We start from the raw sequence: 14,674 nt of genomic DNA, 5'->3' as shown, positions 1-14,674 counted from the left end.
ACTGTTTTTCGAACCAACTAAACGTTACATTAAATGAAAAGGGTTTGTATTACTAAACAAAGATACAAAGAAGTTGTCAAAAAATAAATATATAACAAATAAATGTTATCAAAGGCAAGAAAAGTAAATGTTCTACCTAACTGAATAAGATTGTAGTGTTTTTATGTAATGTATAATGTTTAATTGGTTCAAAAACATGCAGTGTTTATCGGTATATTTGAAAAATACAAATGGCGGCAGACTGTATCAAACACGTTAAGTTTGGGTAAATTTTGGGAAAATGAGTTTAAATTAAAAAACTATACAAAATACTGTTAGGAACTCACTCAATATATGTTACTGTGACGTAGGCTGACATATAATCAGTGGTTTTAAACTTTTGCTCGATACAGGTGACGACTTTTAAGAGTCCCTTTTAGTGATTACCTTGTTTGAGGATATTTGTACAACTAAACGGCTAATATGCCCCCAAAATCCGGTATTATTTTACTTTAAGGCCCGTCTCATGTTCGTATATAACGAAATATTTTATTGTAGATTTCAGTGTACTAAAAACGAGTCTGCAAACCGTTTCCGTCGCAAAAAGAAAGTTTTCATGATATGAAGAAATTACTTTTTCGAAAAGTGGGTGATCACTTTTCAATGTAAATTTAACTTAGAATGAGCATGAGTGTTAAAAAAATATACATATTAGACCCAAAAATATAAATAAAACCATAAAATGTTATGCACATCATACAGATATTAGTAAAACTATATTTTAAATGTACAAGAAAAGACTTATTTGCATTAGCGGCAAATTTTTTTATCCATTGTAGCTGGTAGACCACGTGCCCTGAGATTGTCCCACTCCGTACTGTGATTCCCATGCAAAATTAAAATGAAGTTTTTCAACCTGGTCATAGCCACATGTTTTCGATGGCTAGCAGTATATCAGTTATTAAAAAACACTATGACATGTCCATGTGGTTAATAGTACCACCAAAATGAGCATGTACTAATGGAAAGAGGTGGTGCAAGACACAAACATATTTAAATTCAGCACCATGCAAAACTGCTAAATAGACATACACAGAAAAGTTTGGACAAATATGATAAAACGGTCCCAAAAATGGAGTGTTTTTATTAGCCGTAAAAGAGCCCCTGGGGCACACCCAATCGTTATCATGAAGTATAGACAAACAAAATTATATAGAAATCAGTTACAACTTTTCAGAAAGTTTTATAAAAATCCAAGGCATTTTTTTTTTTTTTAATAAGCACAAAAGTGTCAATTTTAGCCATTTTAATCCAAAAGGCACCCCTAGGGCGGCAACTGAATTCACAGGTCCACCCTCCTTTTGTCGGGGAACCAAAACACTGTCATCAGTGCTTTACTATCATACATTGGGTTTAATAATAAATTATAAACAATAATAAAAATAAAGCTTATTCTTTCAATTCAGCACTTCTTAGGACACAATATTCTCTTTTTTTAGCCCTGTTTCTTTCGAGTGTTCCCTTATTCACATGATATTTTGCAAAGTTTTTTCTTTGGTGAAAAACCACTGCACGTCTATATTATTATGAGGTCCTTTCTCATACTATTACAACAATTCTCATATATTATTATAATGATATTCAAAACGAGGCTACATTTTCATATTCTTCTCCAGGGTTGTTAGATTGGCCCTTTTAAAGCCGAATTTCATGAATTTGGCCATTTTTTTAATTTTTTTTTGAAGCCGTTTGGCCTTCACAAATTATGTTTGGCCTTTTTCAAAATATAAAGTACGGACTAACTAAGGAATGATCAAGCCGAATATTATATAGAAAATAATATAGTCATTTCACTTGTAATCCGACTATAATCCTTTCAAATAGTGATAAAAACAAAACAGAAAAAGTGTAGACTATGTGCATGGAATGTTTACAGTCATAGAAGAGTAGAGAGTTTCAATTTATGCAAACAAAAATGATCACCCACTTCCTGATCATCACCATTTTCTGGACAGATTAGCACATAAGTGATAATAATATTAGTTTTAATTTTGTCATGCACTAACCAATTTATGAGGGGGGGCGCAGAGAGTTATGACGGTGTAAAATTTTGAGGGGATTGACTTTTTTTTTTAGGTTTTAGTATTTTTTCTCTATTTTTAAAGAAAAATGTGAAAACAAAAAAAATAAGAAAAACACAAAATGTAAAAACAAAGTTTTAATATTAGTAAATTTAAAAGCAAAACTAATTATATCATTTGTGCCATTTTCCCCCATTTTAAAAGAAAAATGTGAAAGAAAATAAGAAAAACACAAAATGTAAAAACAAAGTTTTAATATTAGTAAATTTAAAAGCAAAACTAATTATATCATTTGTGCTATTTTTTCTCCATTTTAAAAGAAAAATGTGAAAGAAAATAAGAAAAACACAAAATGTAAAAACAAAGTTTTAATATTCGTAAATTTAAAAGCAAAACTAATTATATCATTTGTGCCATTTTTTTCTTCATTTTAAAAGAAAAATGTGAAATAAAAGAAAAACACAAAATGTAAAAACAAAGTTTTAATATTCGTAAATTTAAAAGCAAAACTAATTATATCATTTGTGCCATTTTTTTCTCCATTTTAAAAGAAAAATGTGAAAAACTAAAAAATAAGAAAAACACAAAATGTAAAAACGAAGTTTTAATATTATTGAATTTAAAAGCAAAACTAATTATATCACTTGAGCCATATTTTAGACAAGTAAAATTTTATTAATGTTTTGTTTTTTGTAGGCATCCGTAGAAGAATGGGAAAGGAAATTGCAAACGATGCTCCGCACATTGGATATCTGGCTGATCTGCCAAAGAAGCTGGATTTATTTTGAAGAGATTTTTGGCGCCATTGATATTCAAAGGTTTGATATATTTTATTTGTACCAACTAATGCGCCATCACTTATTAAGGCTAAAAGCTACCCGAGTAAAAGAATTAATGAGATGCATAGATTGCAGGTTAAATGATGAAGAATATTATGAAAGGATTTTTTATATTAATTTAACTTCAGCTTAGCAACTTCCACATCCTGCTATGCCTAATGCAGTCAAAGTAAAGTATCACTTTCGATCTGAATCCAGATCCACAGTGTCATTCATTTAAAAATATTTTTGTTGACTTTTCTTGTTGAAAGAAATTTTTTTAGATACTGACTTTAAATAAAAACCTGTTCTTAATTTATAGAAATGCAAAAAGGCAGCTTTTAATTTTAACCGTCCTTTTAATCCTCCCTATATATATATATATATATATATATATATATATATATATATATATATATATATATATATAATCGTAGATTCCTATATGTTTTCTGCTGAGAGTTGACTGCCACAATCGGTTATAATCAATGGAAGTAGTAAAATCTTTTCTCTCTAATTAATTCCTCCTTCCCCCGCCACCACTTACACTGTTTCCAGTATCGTTCACAAGGGACAGTTACGAAGGAACACCGGTTTGGGTTTTCTTTACTTCATAGTTGCTTAAAAAAACTGGAATGGAATTTTAACGTTCCTTTTCGTTCTATGCTTTCTACTGGGTGAAATGCACAATGGACTTAACCGAATCGAAGGGTTATTTATGCCATTTTTTTTTCGCTTTTCACTGTGTTTTTTTGTTTTTGTTTTTCCGAACAAGTTCATCATTTTTTTTTTGCTTTTTGTTTTTCTGATTTCTTTTTTAAAAAAGTTTTACGTTTAGTAATTGTCTGTATTTTTGAGATGAGGTGTTTTCATTGATTGAGATTGTCGGACTGACTTCCTTATCTTGGTTGTTATAGTCACAACGTTTCGGCCGTTTTGCTCTCCGGCCTTCATCAGATGTTTTGTATCGAACTGGGGAACCGTTTGTTAGGAGTCTCGAACCCAATCCTTTATTATTATTACGGGGGTACCGTGTTCGGACTCCAGCTAGGCTCTGGGACATAGTTGCTGATTCTCTGTTTTGAATGTTACTTTTCACTGCCTTCGTTCAGAATTGAACTCAGCACCTTTTGGGTAACTTTAAACTTTGATACAACGTCTAGGACCACTTGGCCATATGTCACTAGGACAGAGCCTAGCTGGCGTCCAAACACAGTACCCCCGTAATAATAATAAAGGGTTGGGTTCGAGACTCCTAACAAACGGTTCCCCAGTTCGATACAAAACACCTGATGAAGGCCGGAGGGCAAAACGGCCGAAACGTTGTGACTATAACAACCAAGATGAGGAAGTCAGTCCGACAATCTCAATCAAGTTTTATGTTTGTTCGCTGTTTTTTTTTTTTGTTTGTTTTAGTTTTTCCGATTTTTTACTGAAGTTTAACATCGTTTTTTTTTAAATATTTAAACAGCGTTCTTACTTCGCTTATTCTTTGCTTTACCCCCCCCCCCCAACACACACACACACACACACACCTGCAAACACCCGGGAAACGCCAGGTACACCCGCTAGTTATTAATAAAAATTAACACAAGCGAAAAATTATTATTCTATTTATTTATATTTAATAATTTTTATTTTACTTCGCAAATTATATTGAAGGAATATATTTATTTCTAATAAATGACGAAGAATATAATGGGAGGATTGAAGATGAAGGTTTATGACAAGTATTGTTGATGTTGGGTTTGAATATAGCCTTGTTGTAGCCGGCAGGGAAACAATTACGTGGCAACGTGTTCCATAGAGGGGAAATTTCTTGGAAATAAACTCTGTTCATGGAAATTCTTTTTGATGTTAAGCACACGGAGAAAGAAATGTAAGTTATTTGCACTTATTATAGGGAAACGAGTTCTTGCTGTTTGCGTTTTTTTTTTAATTAGTTTTTTTTTAAAATTAGTTTTTGTTTTTTTTGAATTAGTACTCATTTTTTTTAATTAGTACTGCATTTTGGAAACGTGCGTATGAAGACAGTGAATAGGCTTAGGAGGTTGTAATGATAAACTTAATATGCAAATGAGTTGAAAGCAAAGTAATATAAATAAGCACTAATTTTTTGGCGGTTTGATATTTAACTCATTTGAATGCGTAATAAGGATCCCGTAAAGAAGTGTCACAGCCGATTTAACAGCATATTCCCCCACCCCACCCCAAGTAAATATAGAGTACCTGTTTACAATGCCTCCCCAAGAGACAGAGTTAGACACCAGGGTCGTTTTTTAATGTGGAGAAAAGGAACAAAAATAAAACATTGTCTCAATCGTGAAGGATTTCTCCTCTACTGAAAGAGAACGGGAAATGGAAGTGCCGCATCTGAAGAAGAGATTGCTCATCGACTGAGAGAGAACAAGAAATTGAAATGCAGCATCTGAAGAACAGATGCTACACTTTGATCTTGACCTGAAGGAGAATTTTTTTTATACAATTAGCGTAAAAGTGGTCTCGATCTCATTTTTTTTTTTTTATTTGATCTCATTTAATGAATCGTTTATTCTTTTCTGTTAAGATTTTGAATATATTTTTTCAGGCAGTTACCAAATGAATATCACATGTTTCTGAAGGTCGACCGAAAATGGCGCGAACTGATGCAGTGTTTACGGGATGACCTTAATGTTCCTAATGCTATTCTTCGACACGGTCTTCATGATACGTTGCAAAGCGCCAACCATGCTCTGGACAACATCCAAAAAAGTCTTGAGGTAAAGAACCGCCTTATTCTTAAAGTAAACGGAATATAGTGAAATAGTGAAGAGGGTGGGAGGCGCACCAGATTCTTTGCTTGGTTGATGTAGATCATGTGGGGAAGAAGGGAGGAAAGCACAAGCCGATGAGCAGCAAAATCACACCCCTTCACTGTTGAGGTCCCAATGTTTTCTACTCTAAGTTTTTCCCTTGGATTGTTAAACTTTGGAATTAGTTTAAATAATAATATATGCCCCTACCCAGGCAAATCTGGGGAGATCAATTTATCAAAATATACTTACATTAGATTCATCTTCCTGAAGAATCCACATGTAGGGTTTAATTTCGACTCTTGACCATCAAATACAAATCTAAAAACAAAAACGATAGTTTAAAAATTATGCAAGCAATAATATGGAAGCCCATAAATATAATATTTTATAAATACCGTCCTTGTGAGTCTTGCTGTAATGTTGTGCTTTTGCAGGTGGTAATACCCTTTAATTAATAATCCTTATTCTTACAAAGGATCTGAGAGAGCTTCCTTTCCGTTTTCAAGGTCGGATTCTTTTTCACCACCAAATTCTATTAAATCTGTCAATTTCTTAGAATATTCTGCTCTATTCATCTCCTTGTGTTTTGGGCTTATTCTAGACTGCCTCTATTAGACCAACATATCTAAGTATGGACTCTGCTTGATGGTTGAGGTGAAGTATGTTTAGCACTGATTCCTCAGAGGGAGTTAGCTGACGTTTACTTTAGCTAACATTACTAAATAATGGAGTCTTACGTCCTTAGCTTTTAGATCTTCCAGATATTTTATTTGGCAAGAATTTTAAAATGATCTGAAATAACAGCAAGTGGGAGACTTGATTCCAAACTTTTTAGATTATTCTCAATGTTTGTCTATCGATGATGTGAAATAAATATATGTTAGATATATTATTTAGAAATATAAAAATGATTTAACAAATATTTATTTCACCAAATCTATAGACAAGCATTGAGAATAATCTAAAAAGTTTGGAATCAAGTCTCCTCTTGCAATTATTTCAGATCATTTCAAATCACATTAGCAAGTTTTAGTCTCCCCTCCATCAAGGTCAGAGGTTTTGGAGAATATATATATATATATATATATATATATATATATATATATATATATATATATATATATATATATATATATATATATACTTTATTTAACTACATAAATTAATATACGAAAGTATAGATTTATGCATAAACTTTAAGTATTTACTTCAACAGTGCTCAATATGTAGGTAGAGCAAGGTATTAAGTTATAAAATATATATGGCGATTAAGCTACACAGAATATTCCGCGTTTCATCCACTCTAGGATTCATCAGGCCTAGAGTGGATGAAACGCAAAATATTCTGTGTAGCTTAATCGCCATATATATTTTATAACTTACTATATATATAAATATATATATATATGAAACTCAGATCAGTTTGCATTTATAATATTCAAATAAAAACAAAATTAAATCCCACTTGCTTTTTTTTCATTGGCATTTTACGAATTTTATTAGTATTTTTTTTATTGTAAGTTGGAATCGTTTTCAGTTAAAAGAAAAAAACCCAAAGTTTATAACATTAGTTAAAAGTGCTCAGAGAACCAGATAAAAATGTTCCTGTTAAAACTTGATTTTTAGATGGTATCCCACTTTTATCTAATGATAATTGCAAGTTGGAATAATTTTAAACAATTAATTTTTATTTAAAAAAAAAACAATGCTTCAAATCCAATCCAAGATTCTTCAGGAAATGCCAAACAAGTTTTTTGTACGATTGTTTTAATTTTAAAAAAAAACAACAAAAAAAACTTTATTTCATTTTCATTTTTTTTAACAGTTTAAAACTTTTTACATTCAATTTTTCATGCTACAATCTAAGACTCTAAAACAAACGCAAAACACTTAACATTGCAAAAACAAAGCCGTTGACTTGTGATAATTGCTTTCGTTAAGAGTCTCACTTCTTTGTTTATAAAGCCATTCAGCGGAAGTGACGTCAGACAAATTTTAAAGTTCGGCTAACCAACACTGTAAATAATGTAACTTTTTTATGCAAATATAAAAATAGAAGTTTTGATAAATTTTTTACTTCGTTTCCACCTTAACATTTTCCTTTAAAATGACGATTTCTAAAGGTTTTCGGATATGCTGCAAGCGAATATTGCATTTAAACTTTCCGCAAATCAGTAGTTTCCAGATAGTAAGCAATGTAATTCTTTATATTTAAAGTGGTGGCCATCGTTGTACTCACAAGCACGCATATTTTTGCCATAATTAATATAATCACTAATCCCTAGCTAGCCTTAACATATACTGACCCAACGGGTCACGTGTAATGTAGTATATATATATATATATATATATATATATATATATATATATATATATATATATATACATCGGTTTTTATTGCAGAGTGAATCATGATTTCTCCATCTTAAAAATGCAACATTTTAAAATTTCAGGATTATCTGGAGACGAAACGCCTTACATTTCCCCGGTTCTTTTTCCTGGGCAACGAAGAACTCTTGGATGTTCTAGCAAATTGTCGAGATCCTGTTGCAATTCAGGTAAACTTCTGGAAAATTTCAAATACTCCATTTGCACCAACGGAAACAATTACATGGGTTTATGACTTGAGGGAGGGGGGGGGAGGGAGGGAATACTAATGCAATAAAAAATTTAGCTACAATAAAATGTGTGACACAGAATCTTCCAAATTATACTTTCAAAACAATAAATTTAATTCAAGTTATTTGGCAGAAAATAAAACCTAATCGACGGTATTTAAGGGAGAAAAAGAATGAAGCCGTAAATTGGAATGGAACCGTAAATTGGAATGGAGCCGTAAATTGATGGTAAAATTTAATGCTAAGACTAAGCTTATTTCCTTTAACAACTGCACAAACACTTTTCACTCAATTGCGATGGCGAATAACACTCGAGCTAAAAGCTCATTATTCAAACCCCTTTGCTCAACATTCACAGGCAACATGAATTAGAACAAACACATTGAAGACATTGCCAAGGCTGCTGCAAAGAAGGTTGGCTCTCTCTACGGTGCTAGAAAACTTTTCACACCTGATAGTATCCTATACATTTATAAAGCATCTTTCACTGGTCTCTTTCTCTTAGACAGGATCTCCAAAAGAGTCTCCAATCTAATAGGTTCTGCACTGTCAACTAAGCTCCAACCTCTGTCCCATCGCCACAATGTTACATTTCTGCACAAGCATTTTAATGGAATGTGCTCCCGTGTACTCGGACCACTTGTGTCTCCTCAAGCAGCAATATCCCAAATATCCCACCTCCTCACTGTCGAGGTTCCTATATGTCAGAATGCTTTCTACTTTAATAGTTTCTTCCTTCAAATTGCGAGACTTTGGAATTCCCTCCATTTTTCCTGCTTCCCTAACATACAAAAATTTAAGTGTAATGTGAACAGACAACTCCCTACTAAAAGTCTCCCTATAAATAAATAAAACACGTAATCGTAAGCATTCAAGGGAGAAAAGGAATGGATCCCTAAATTGATGGTAACATTTGATGATACTAAGACTGAGCTTCTTTCCTTTAACAATTACAAGAAGCCTTTAAAACCAACGATTGCCATGACTGATAATATCCACTCCAAGAGTTCTTCCTTCAAACTCCTCGGTTTGATGCTTCACAGGCAACATGAACTGGAACAAATACATTGAAGACATTACAAAGGCTGCCGTAAAGAAGGTGGGTTCTACCTTACTAGAAAATTTCTCATACTAGAGAGTATTCTGTATCTCTTCAAACTCACCATGTTCCCATATATGGAGTATTGTTGACAAAATTCTGGGCTGGTGCATCAACCACTAGTCTCTCCCTCTTGTTTCCAAAATTGAATCTCAAATCTAATAGGTCCTGCACTGTCCTATCGCCACAATGTTAGATCCCTATGCCTCTTTTACAAATATATTATTGGCATGTGGTCTGATGAACTCACAGCAGTTGTACCCGTTTGATATATGTACCCCAGAGAAACCTGTTTATCAACAAAATTCTACCCTTCCATTGTTGATGATCCTGGATACCAGAAAACCTTCAATTTTAATAGCTTTTCTCTTGGACTGATCGATTTTAGAATTCTCTCTTTGTTACCTGCTTCCCTAACTGTACTGATATGTAGAAGTGTAAATGTAATGTGAACCAACATCTCGTTTATCTTTTCTTAATATGGTTCCTAGAGTTTTTCCTGGGGCTGCTAGACTTTGGAATTCCCTTCCAGTTACCTGCTTTCCTGAAGTGTAAATGTAATTTGAACCGATATTTTGCTTATTTCCTTGCATAGTCCACTGTAGACCTGGTCTCAACTAGTAGGCATAAATGTTTGGGCCTGATATGAGTGAAATTAGCTTTGTGTAACCAGTCTTTTACCTTTCTTCAGATGCTGGATACCATGCATTAGATATGGATGTCGTAGTCCAGCAGTTGTTTGACAGGCAAAACATAAAATTCAGTAAACATTTCAAAATTTTTGAGATGAGAATTGATGAGGTGTACTATTTGGATTATTTATGGAAACGCACTTGTTTGAGTCTCAGGCATACCAAATAAACAGACACAATGCACAATTTCAGTTTCAAGACACACACGATTATCGCCCCTGTTCCATGTTTGAGCTTATAGATGGCGATATCAATTTCTCTCTCTCTCTCTCTGCTTTTCCTTCCTCTTTTTCTCGAGTAGCATGCAACTAGGACATGTCTGCCATGCAGTCCAAGTGTGTCTTACACACACAAACAAATCCTGTAGTGCAATGAACTTTCGCATACATTCCAACTTTATCAAGGTAAGCCCAAACATTGCAACTCATGAGCAAACAAAATCTATAACCATGAATTGCCTCGGTAACAACTTTAAACAAAATACTTAACCTCAGTTCACACTTGACTGGCAAAAATTAACAACACGCATGTGCGCCCACACACACATATTTTATGCATTTTTTTCACTAAAAGCTATTGTCTTCTGGAAGTTAAAGGTTCAATTCTCAATGCAAGCGATACTAAGAATAGAATTATTAATTACTTATGCCTTGTATCTGATCATGGCTGGCAGAAAAGCAAGCTACCTGTCGTGGATTAAATAAAACATTTTCATTCAAAATTCTGTGCAGGTGCCCAAGTTCGGCATAATAATTTCTAAGATGAAAAAGACACACTTGAAGAATGTCGGAGGTTATATCGGTCCAAACGTTGTAAGAATAACATCCGATAGTAGTGGGTGTAAGACAAATAATACAAATCATTAAAACGATTAAAAGTGTCCAAATAATGTTTTTCATATCTACAGTTGGATTGATTACTTACGTTATATATTTGTCTATATATTTTATGGTTCGCATTTTTACAAAATGCGTGCCAATAGTATGTGAGCGTTGTAATCAAACAACAACTTGTTAAATCAACAAAGTTTTATTTATATTACAGTAATAATATGACAAGCAAGAGAGTTCGGATCAGTCTGGGGTGGGGTCTGTCTGACGTACCATCTTTGTTTTGACTTATAATTACATCGCCGCACATTCCTTGATCGAAATCTAATTGTTTGCTTATGTTGACCTTTAATTTGAAATGCGTTTAATAATTCCAATCTAGCTAAAATGTTTTTGCTCATTGTTTCCTGCTCTCGATTCTTCGATCAGAATGTACGATTGACGTCATCATTCAGCAATTCGATTTACATCTGATTTTGCTCAGATCCGATATTTTCCGCTATGTAACTAATTCAGTCAAGGCCAAAGATAAAAAAAGGAATATTTTTAGTTCTTGTCCAGAATTTTGCACTATATTAAAAACAAAAATGCATTCAAATCTTTATGATTTACGTACACCTGACCAAACAAAAACATCATGTTCCAAAAATTATGTAAATTGATCAAGTAATTTTATTTTTAAATTAGAAAACCAAATTTATCCGATTAATAGAAATTTGTAGGCATTGCAACATAAATCAAACAAGTTTGGGATTATGTTTGTGTTATGTCCTATGTTTCTTAAGATTTTTTCATAATGGCAGTTGAGACAGTCACTCCTCGGATACTCATAAATTCAGTTTTCAGTACATGGGATAAAATTCCTTCGTAACTGAAAAAAAAAAAACTTAGTCGCAAGCATGCCGAAGAGAATTTTTGAAGTAATTCGTAATAATGGAGGCTATATTAAATACTGAGACCCTTTTTAGTAATTTATAATTGCCTTTTGTTAGATAAATTATCAGTGATCTTATCATTTTGAAAATGTTTGTTTTTTAAAAAATAATTATTAGATCAGGGTTAAGGTTTTGAATGAAGCAGATTTCATTTTTTTCCATATATTTTCCCTTTTGGCAATGGTTTCAACCATTTGTTTGATTAAAAATTCGATAATATGCGTAAACGCTTATTTTTTTAAAGTGATCTTATGATTACTTTCCCTGTAACATACATAAAAGGCAAAATGTGTGTGTGTGTGTGTGTGTGTTTGTATGTCTGTCAAAAACTTCCAACGGACGCGTTGGAACGTGACCAAACTGGTTTCGTTTTCAAGCTAGACCCTTCTGACGACAAATATCGAAAGAATGGCCCAAAACATAAATCCCTTCACCCTCAACTGGGTAGTTTTCTACAAGGAGGGTTCGGTTTTTAAGTCACCATTTTTACAAGTCACCTTTTCTTTTCGATTGACTATGCTTAATTTCGACGCTCCCAACTTCCGGTCGCGCGGTAGAGACGTCGACTTAGATTTCACGTTTTTTTTTCCTTCTCATTACGGGTTCGGGCCTGCCTGCCTACTACCACTTTTCCTTTTTGTTAACATCTTTTTCCACGGTTGTTTTTTTGATTTTTTTTACTCGACACTCCATGACAACGCTGTTTTTTTTTTTTTTTTTTTTTAACATTTATATATGTGATTTTTTTTCGTTCGCTTCTTTTTCTCTTTTTTTACGCCTCGCCCTTGCTCAATAGCCATCGATAACAAAAAATCAATCAATGAATAAATAAAAACAAACACTCATTTCATATACAGATATATTTTGAATTTTAACGATTATATTCATTCCAAAAAGAACAGAAATAGCGTCATATATTTTAACTCTAACAGCTATATGCTGTTTAAAAAATACTCACTCCATGCCATAAATGCAATACTTTGAATGCTAACGGCTATTTTTTCGTTCGAAGAATGAACAAAAGCATCCATTTCACGTTACAAACACAACAAATGTATTCTCGAATAGTGTGCTTGTATTTTATTTCTTCAAATCAATCATCCCGAGGAAGTCTTGAAATAAAGACAAAATATTGATGAACATATACATAATTTTGGTTTGTTCCTTTTTTTATATATATATATATATATATATATATATATGTGCGTGTGCGTGTGCGTGTGTGTATGTCAGAGAGAGAGAGAGAGAGAGAGAGAGAGAGAGAGAGAGACAGACAGACAGACAGACAGAGAGACAGAGAGACAGAGAGAGAGGGCGTGAATTTATTTATGAACATTAATATATATCGTGATGCAATTTTCTATTTCTTCAGAGGCATTTGGGAAAATGTTTTGGTAATATTCATTGTCTAGGCATCGTTTCTGGAGAGAGACCACCGGACCATATCGTGTCTATGACGTCAGTCGAAGGAGAAACAGTGCCTTTATCCAGGTAAGAGAAATGCTGCCAACACTCCAAACGAACATTGGCTTTGTTGCTCCTTGGCTGCTGTACTGTTCAGTCCTAGGAGGTTCAGCCACCCAGGATTTACCTTCTCTTTATTGCCAAAAGACTGAGACGATCCCACCAAAAAATGTCGACGGGGCTGTTCAGGCATTTTTAATGCGCTTATTCTAGTGCCTGGCCTTGTGTTTAACCTCCTGGAAGGAGATAAATAATAACACTGGCCAACAAAAGAAGTTGCCATGGTAGCTAAGATGTTTCAACTGTTTTTACCTAATTTGATTGCGCTGATTCCAGAAATGCTATCATTTTTTTTCTATCAGGTCTAGTTTTTCTGCTATGGTATACATCCCTCTCTAGGAAACCGGTAGCTACAATAAAAGCAGGCAAATCGAAGAAACAATATTTTTATGTACTTTGAGGGCACATATTTATGAAATCACATCAAAATATTCATAATTAAAGCTTAAAGTTGTAAAAAATGCTAAGCATAGACCTCATCACCAATAAATTGACGTTTTACTGATTTTCTAAAATGAGGGGGGGGGGGGCTCCAGCATCATCGTACTTGATAGACCAACAAGCAAGCATAGTGGCATCCCAACGACTTTGATAGTGAACTTCCATGTCATCGATGTCTTTATGGAAGCGCTCCCTTTGCTAACCGCGCTCACATCACCTAGATTTTCTGGAAAACAGGCAAGAATGCAGCTTGATGTTCATATTTGCATCCAGTTGATAAAGGCTTATGAATAATATTTCAACAAGCTCTTTGTAGTTGGGCGCCTTCATTTTTTTCCCAAGAAGAATTTTACTACATTCGTAAATGCCCTCTCGGTACTCAATTCTGCAGGATTCATAAAATTACAGAAATTTGCGTTATTCATTAAATTTCGAATCTGAGGTCTAACAACAATTCTATCTTTTAACTTTTCAATGATTAGGCCTGGAAATTTCATGCAAATATATTTGAAACAGTCGCCATCTTTCTCAAAAGCCTTCACAAGCTGTTCCATGATGCCAAGCGGAAGTAAATTAAAATCAAGTTGTAGGTGACATTCTTCTGGAGGTTGAAGATTCTACTAAGAACGCAGTTGTGAGTTATTTAAGACTTATGCACGGTCATGGCTGATGGAACGAGAGCAGTCTATCCTCGCAGACTAAAAAGTCCTGTTCCAAATCCCCCTAGATATTTCTGAGTTCGACAAGACACATTATTATTTAAGACTTCTATGCGGTCATGGTTGACGAAACAAGAGCGTACTACCTCTATGAATCAAATAAAGATTTTTGGACACAATCCTGAGATTAAACGAAATATTAC

At 33.5% G+C, this 14,674-nt stretch overlaps 1 protein-coding gene across 1 annotated transcript in view; it reads left to right on the top strand.

The window, feature by feature from the left end:
* Positions 1-14,674, top strand: part of LOC145255562 (dynein axonemal heavy chain 6-like) — a 277,781-nt gene that overhangs the window by 20,451 nt on the left and 242,656 nt on the right. The window contains exons 8-11 of the mRNA XM_080114017.1: positions 2,757-2,878; positions 5,466-5,637; positions 8,127-8,231; positions 13,220-13,338. Of these exons, the coding sequence (XP_079970143.1) occupies positions 2,757-2,878; positions 5,466-5,637; positions 8,127-8,231; positions 13,220-13,338 (518 nt within the window). The remainder of the gene's footprint in view (positions 1-2,756; positions 2,879-5,465; positions 5,638-8,126; positions 8,232-13,219; positions 13,339-14,674) is intronic.

This window comes from Euprymna scolopes, chromosome 31, assembly GCF_053919585.1.
Source record: "Euprymna scolopes isolate OS-2025 chromosome 31, ASM5391958v1, whole genome shotgun sequence".
Taxonomy (NCBI): domain Eukaryota; kingdom Metazoa; phylum Mollusca; class Cephalopoda; order Sepiida; family Sepiolidae; genus Euprymna; species Euprymna scolopes.
This window is presented reverse-complemented; position numbering and strand designations above follow the sequence as displayed.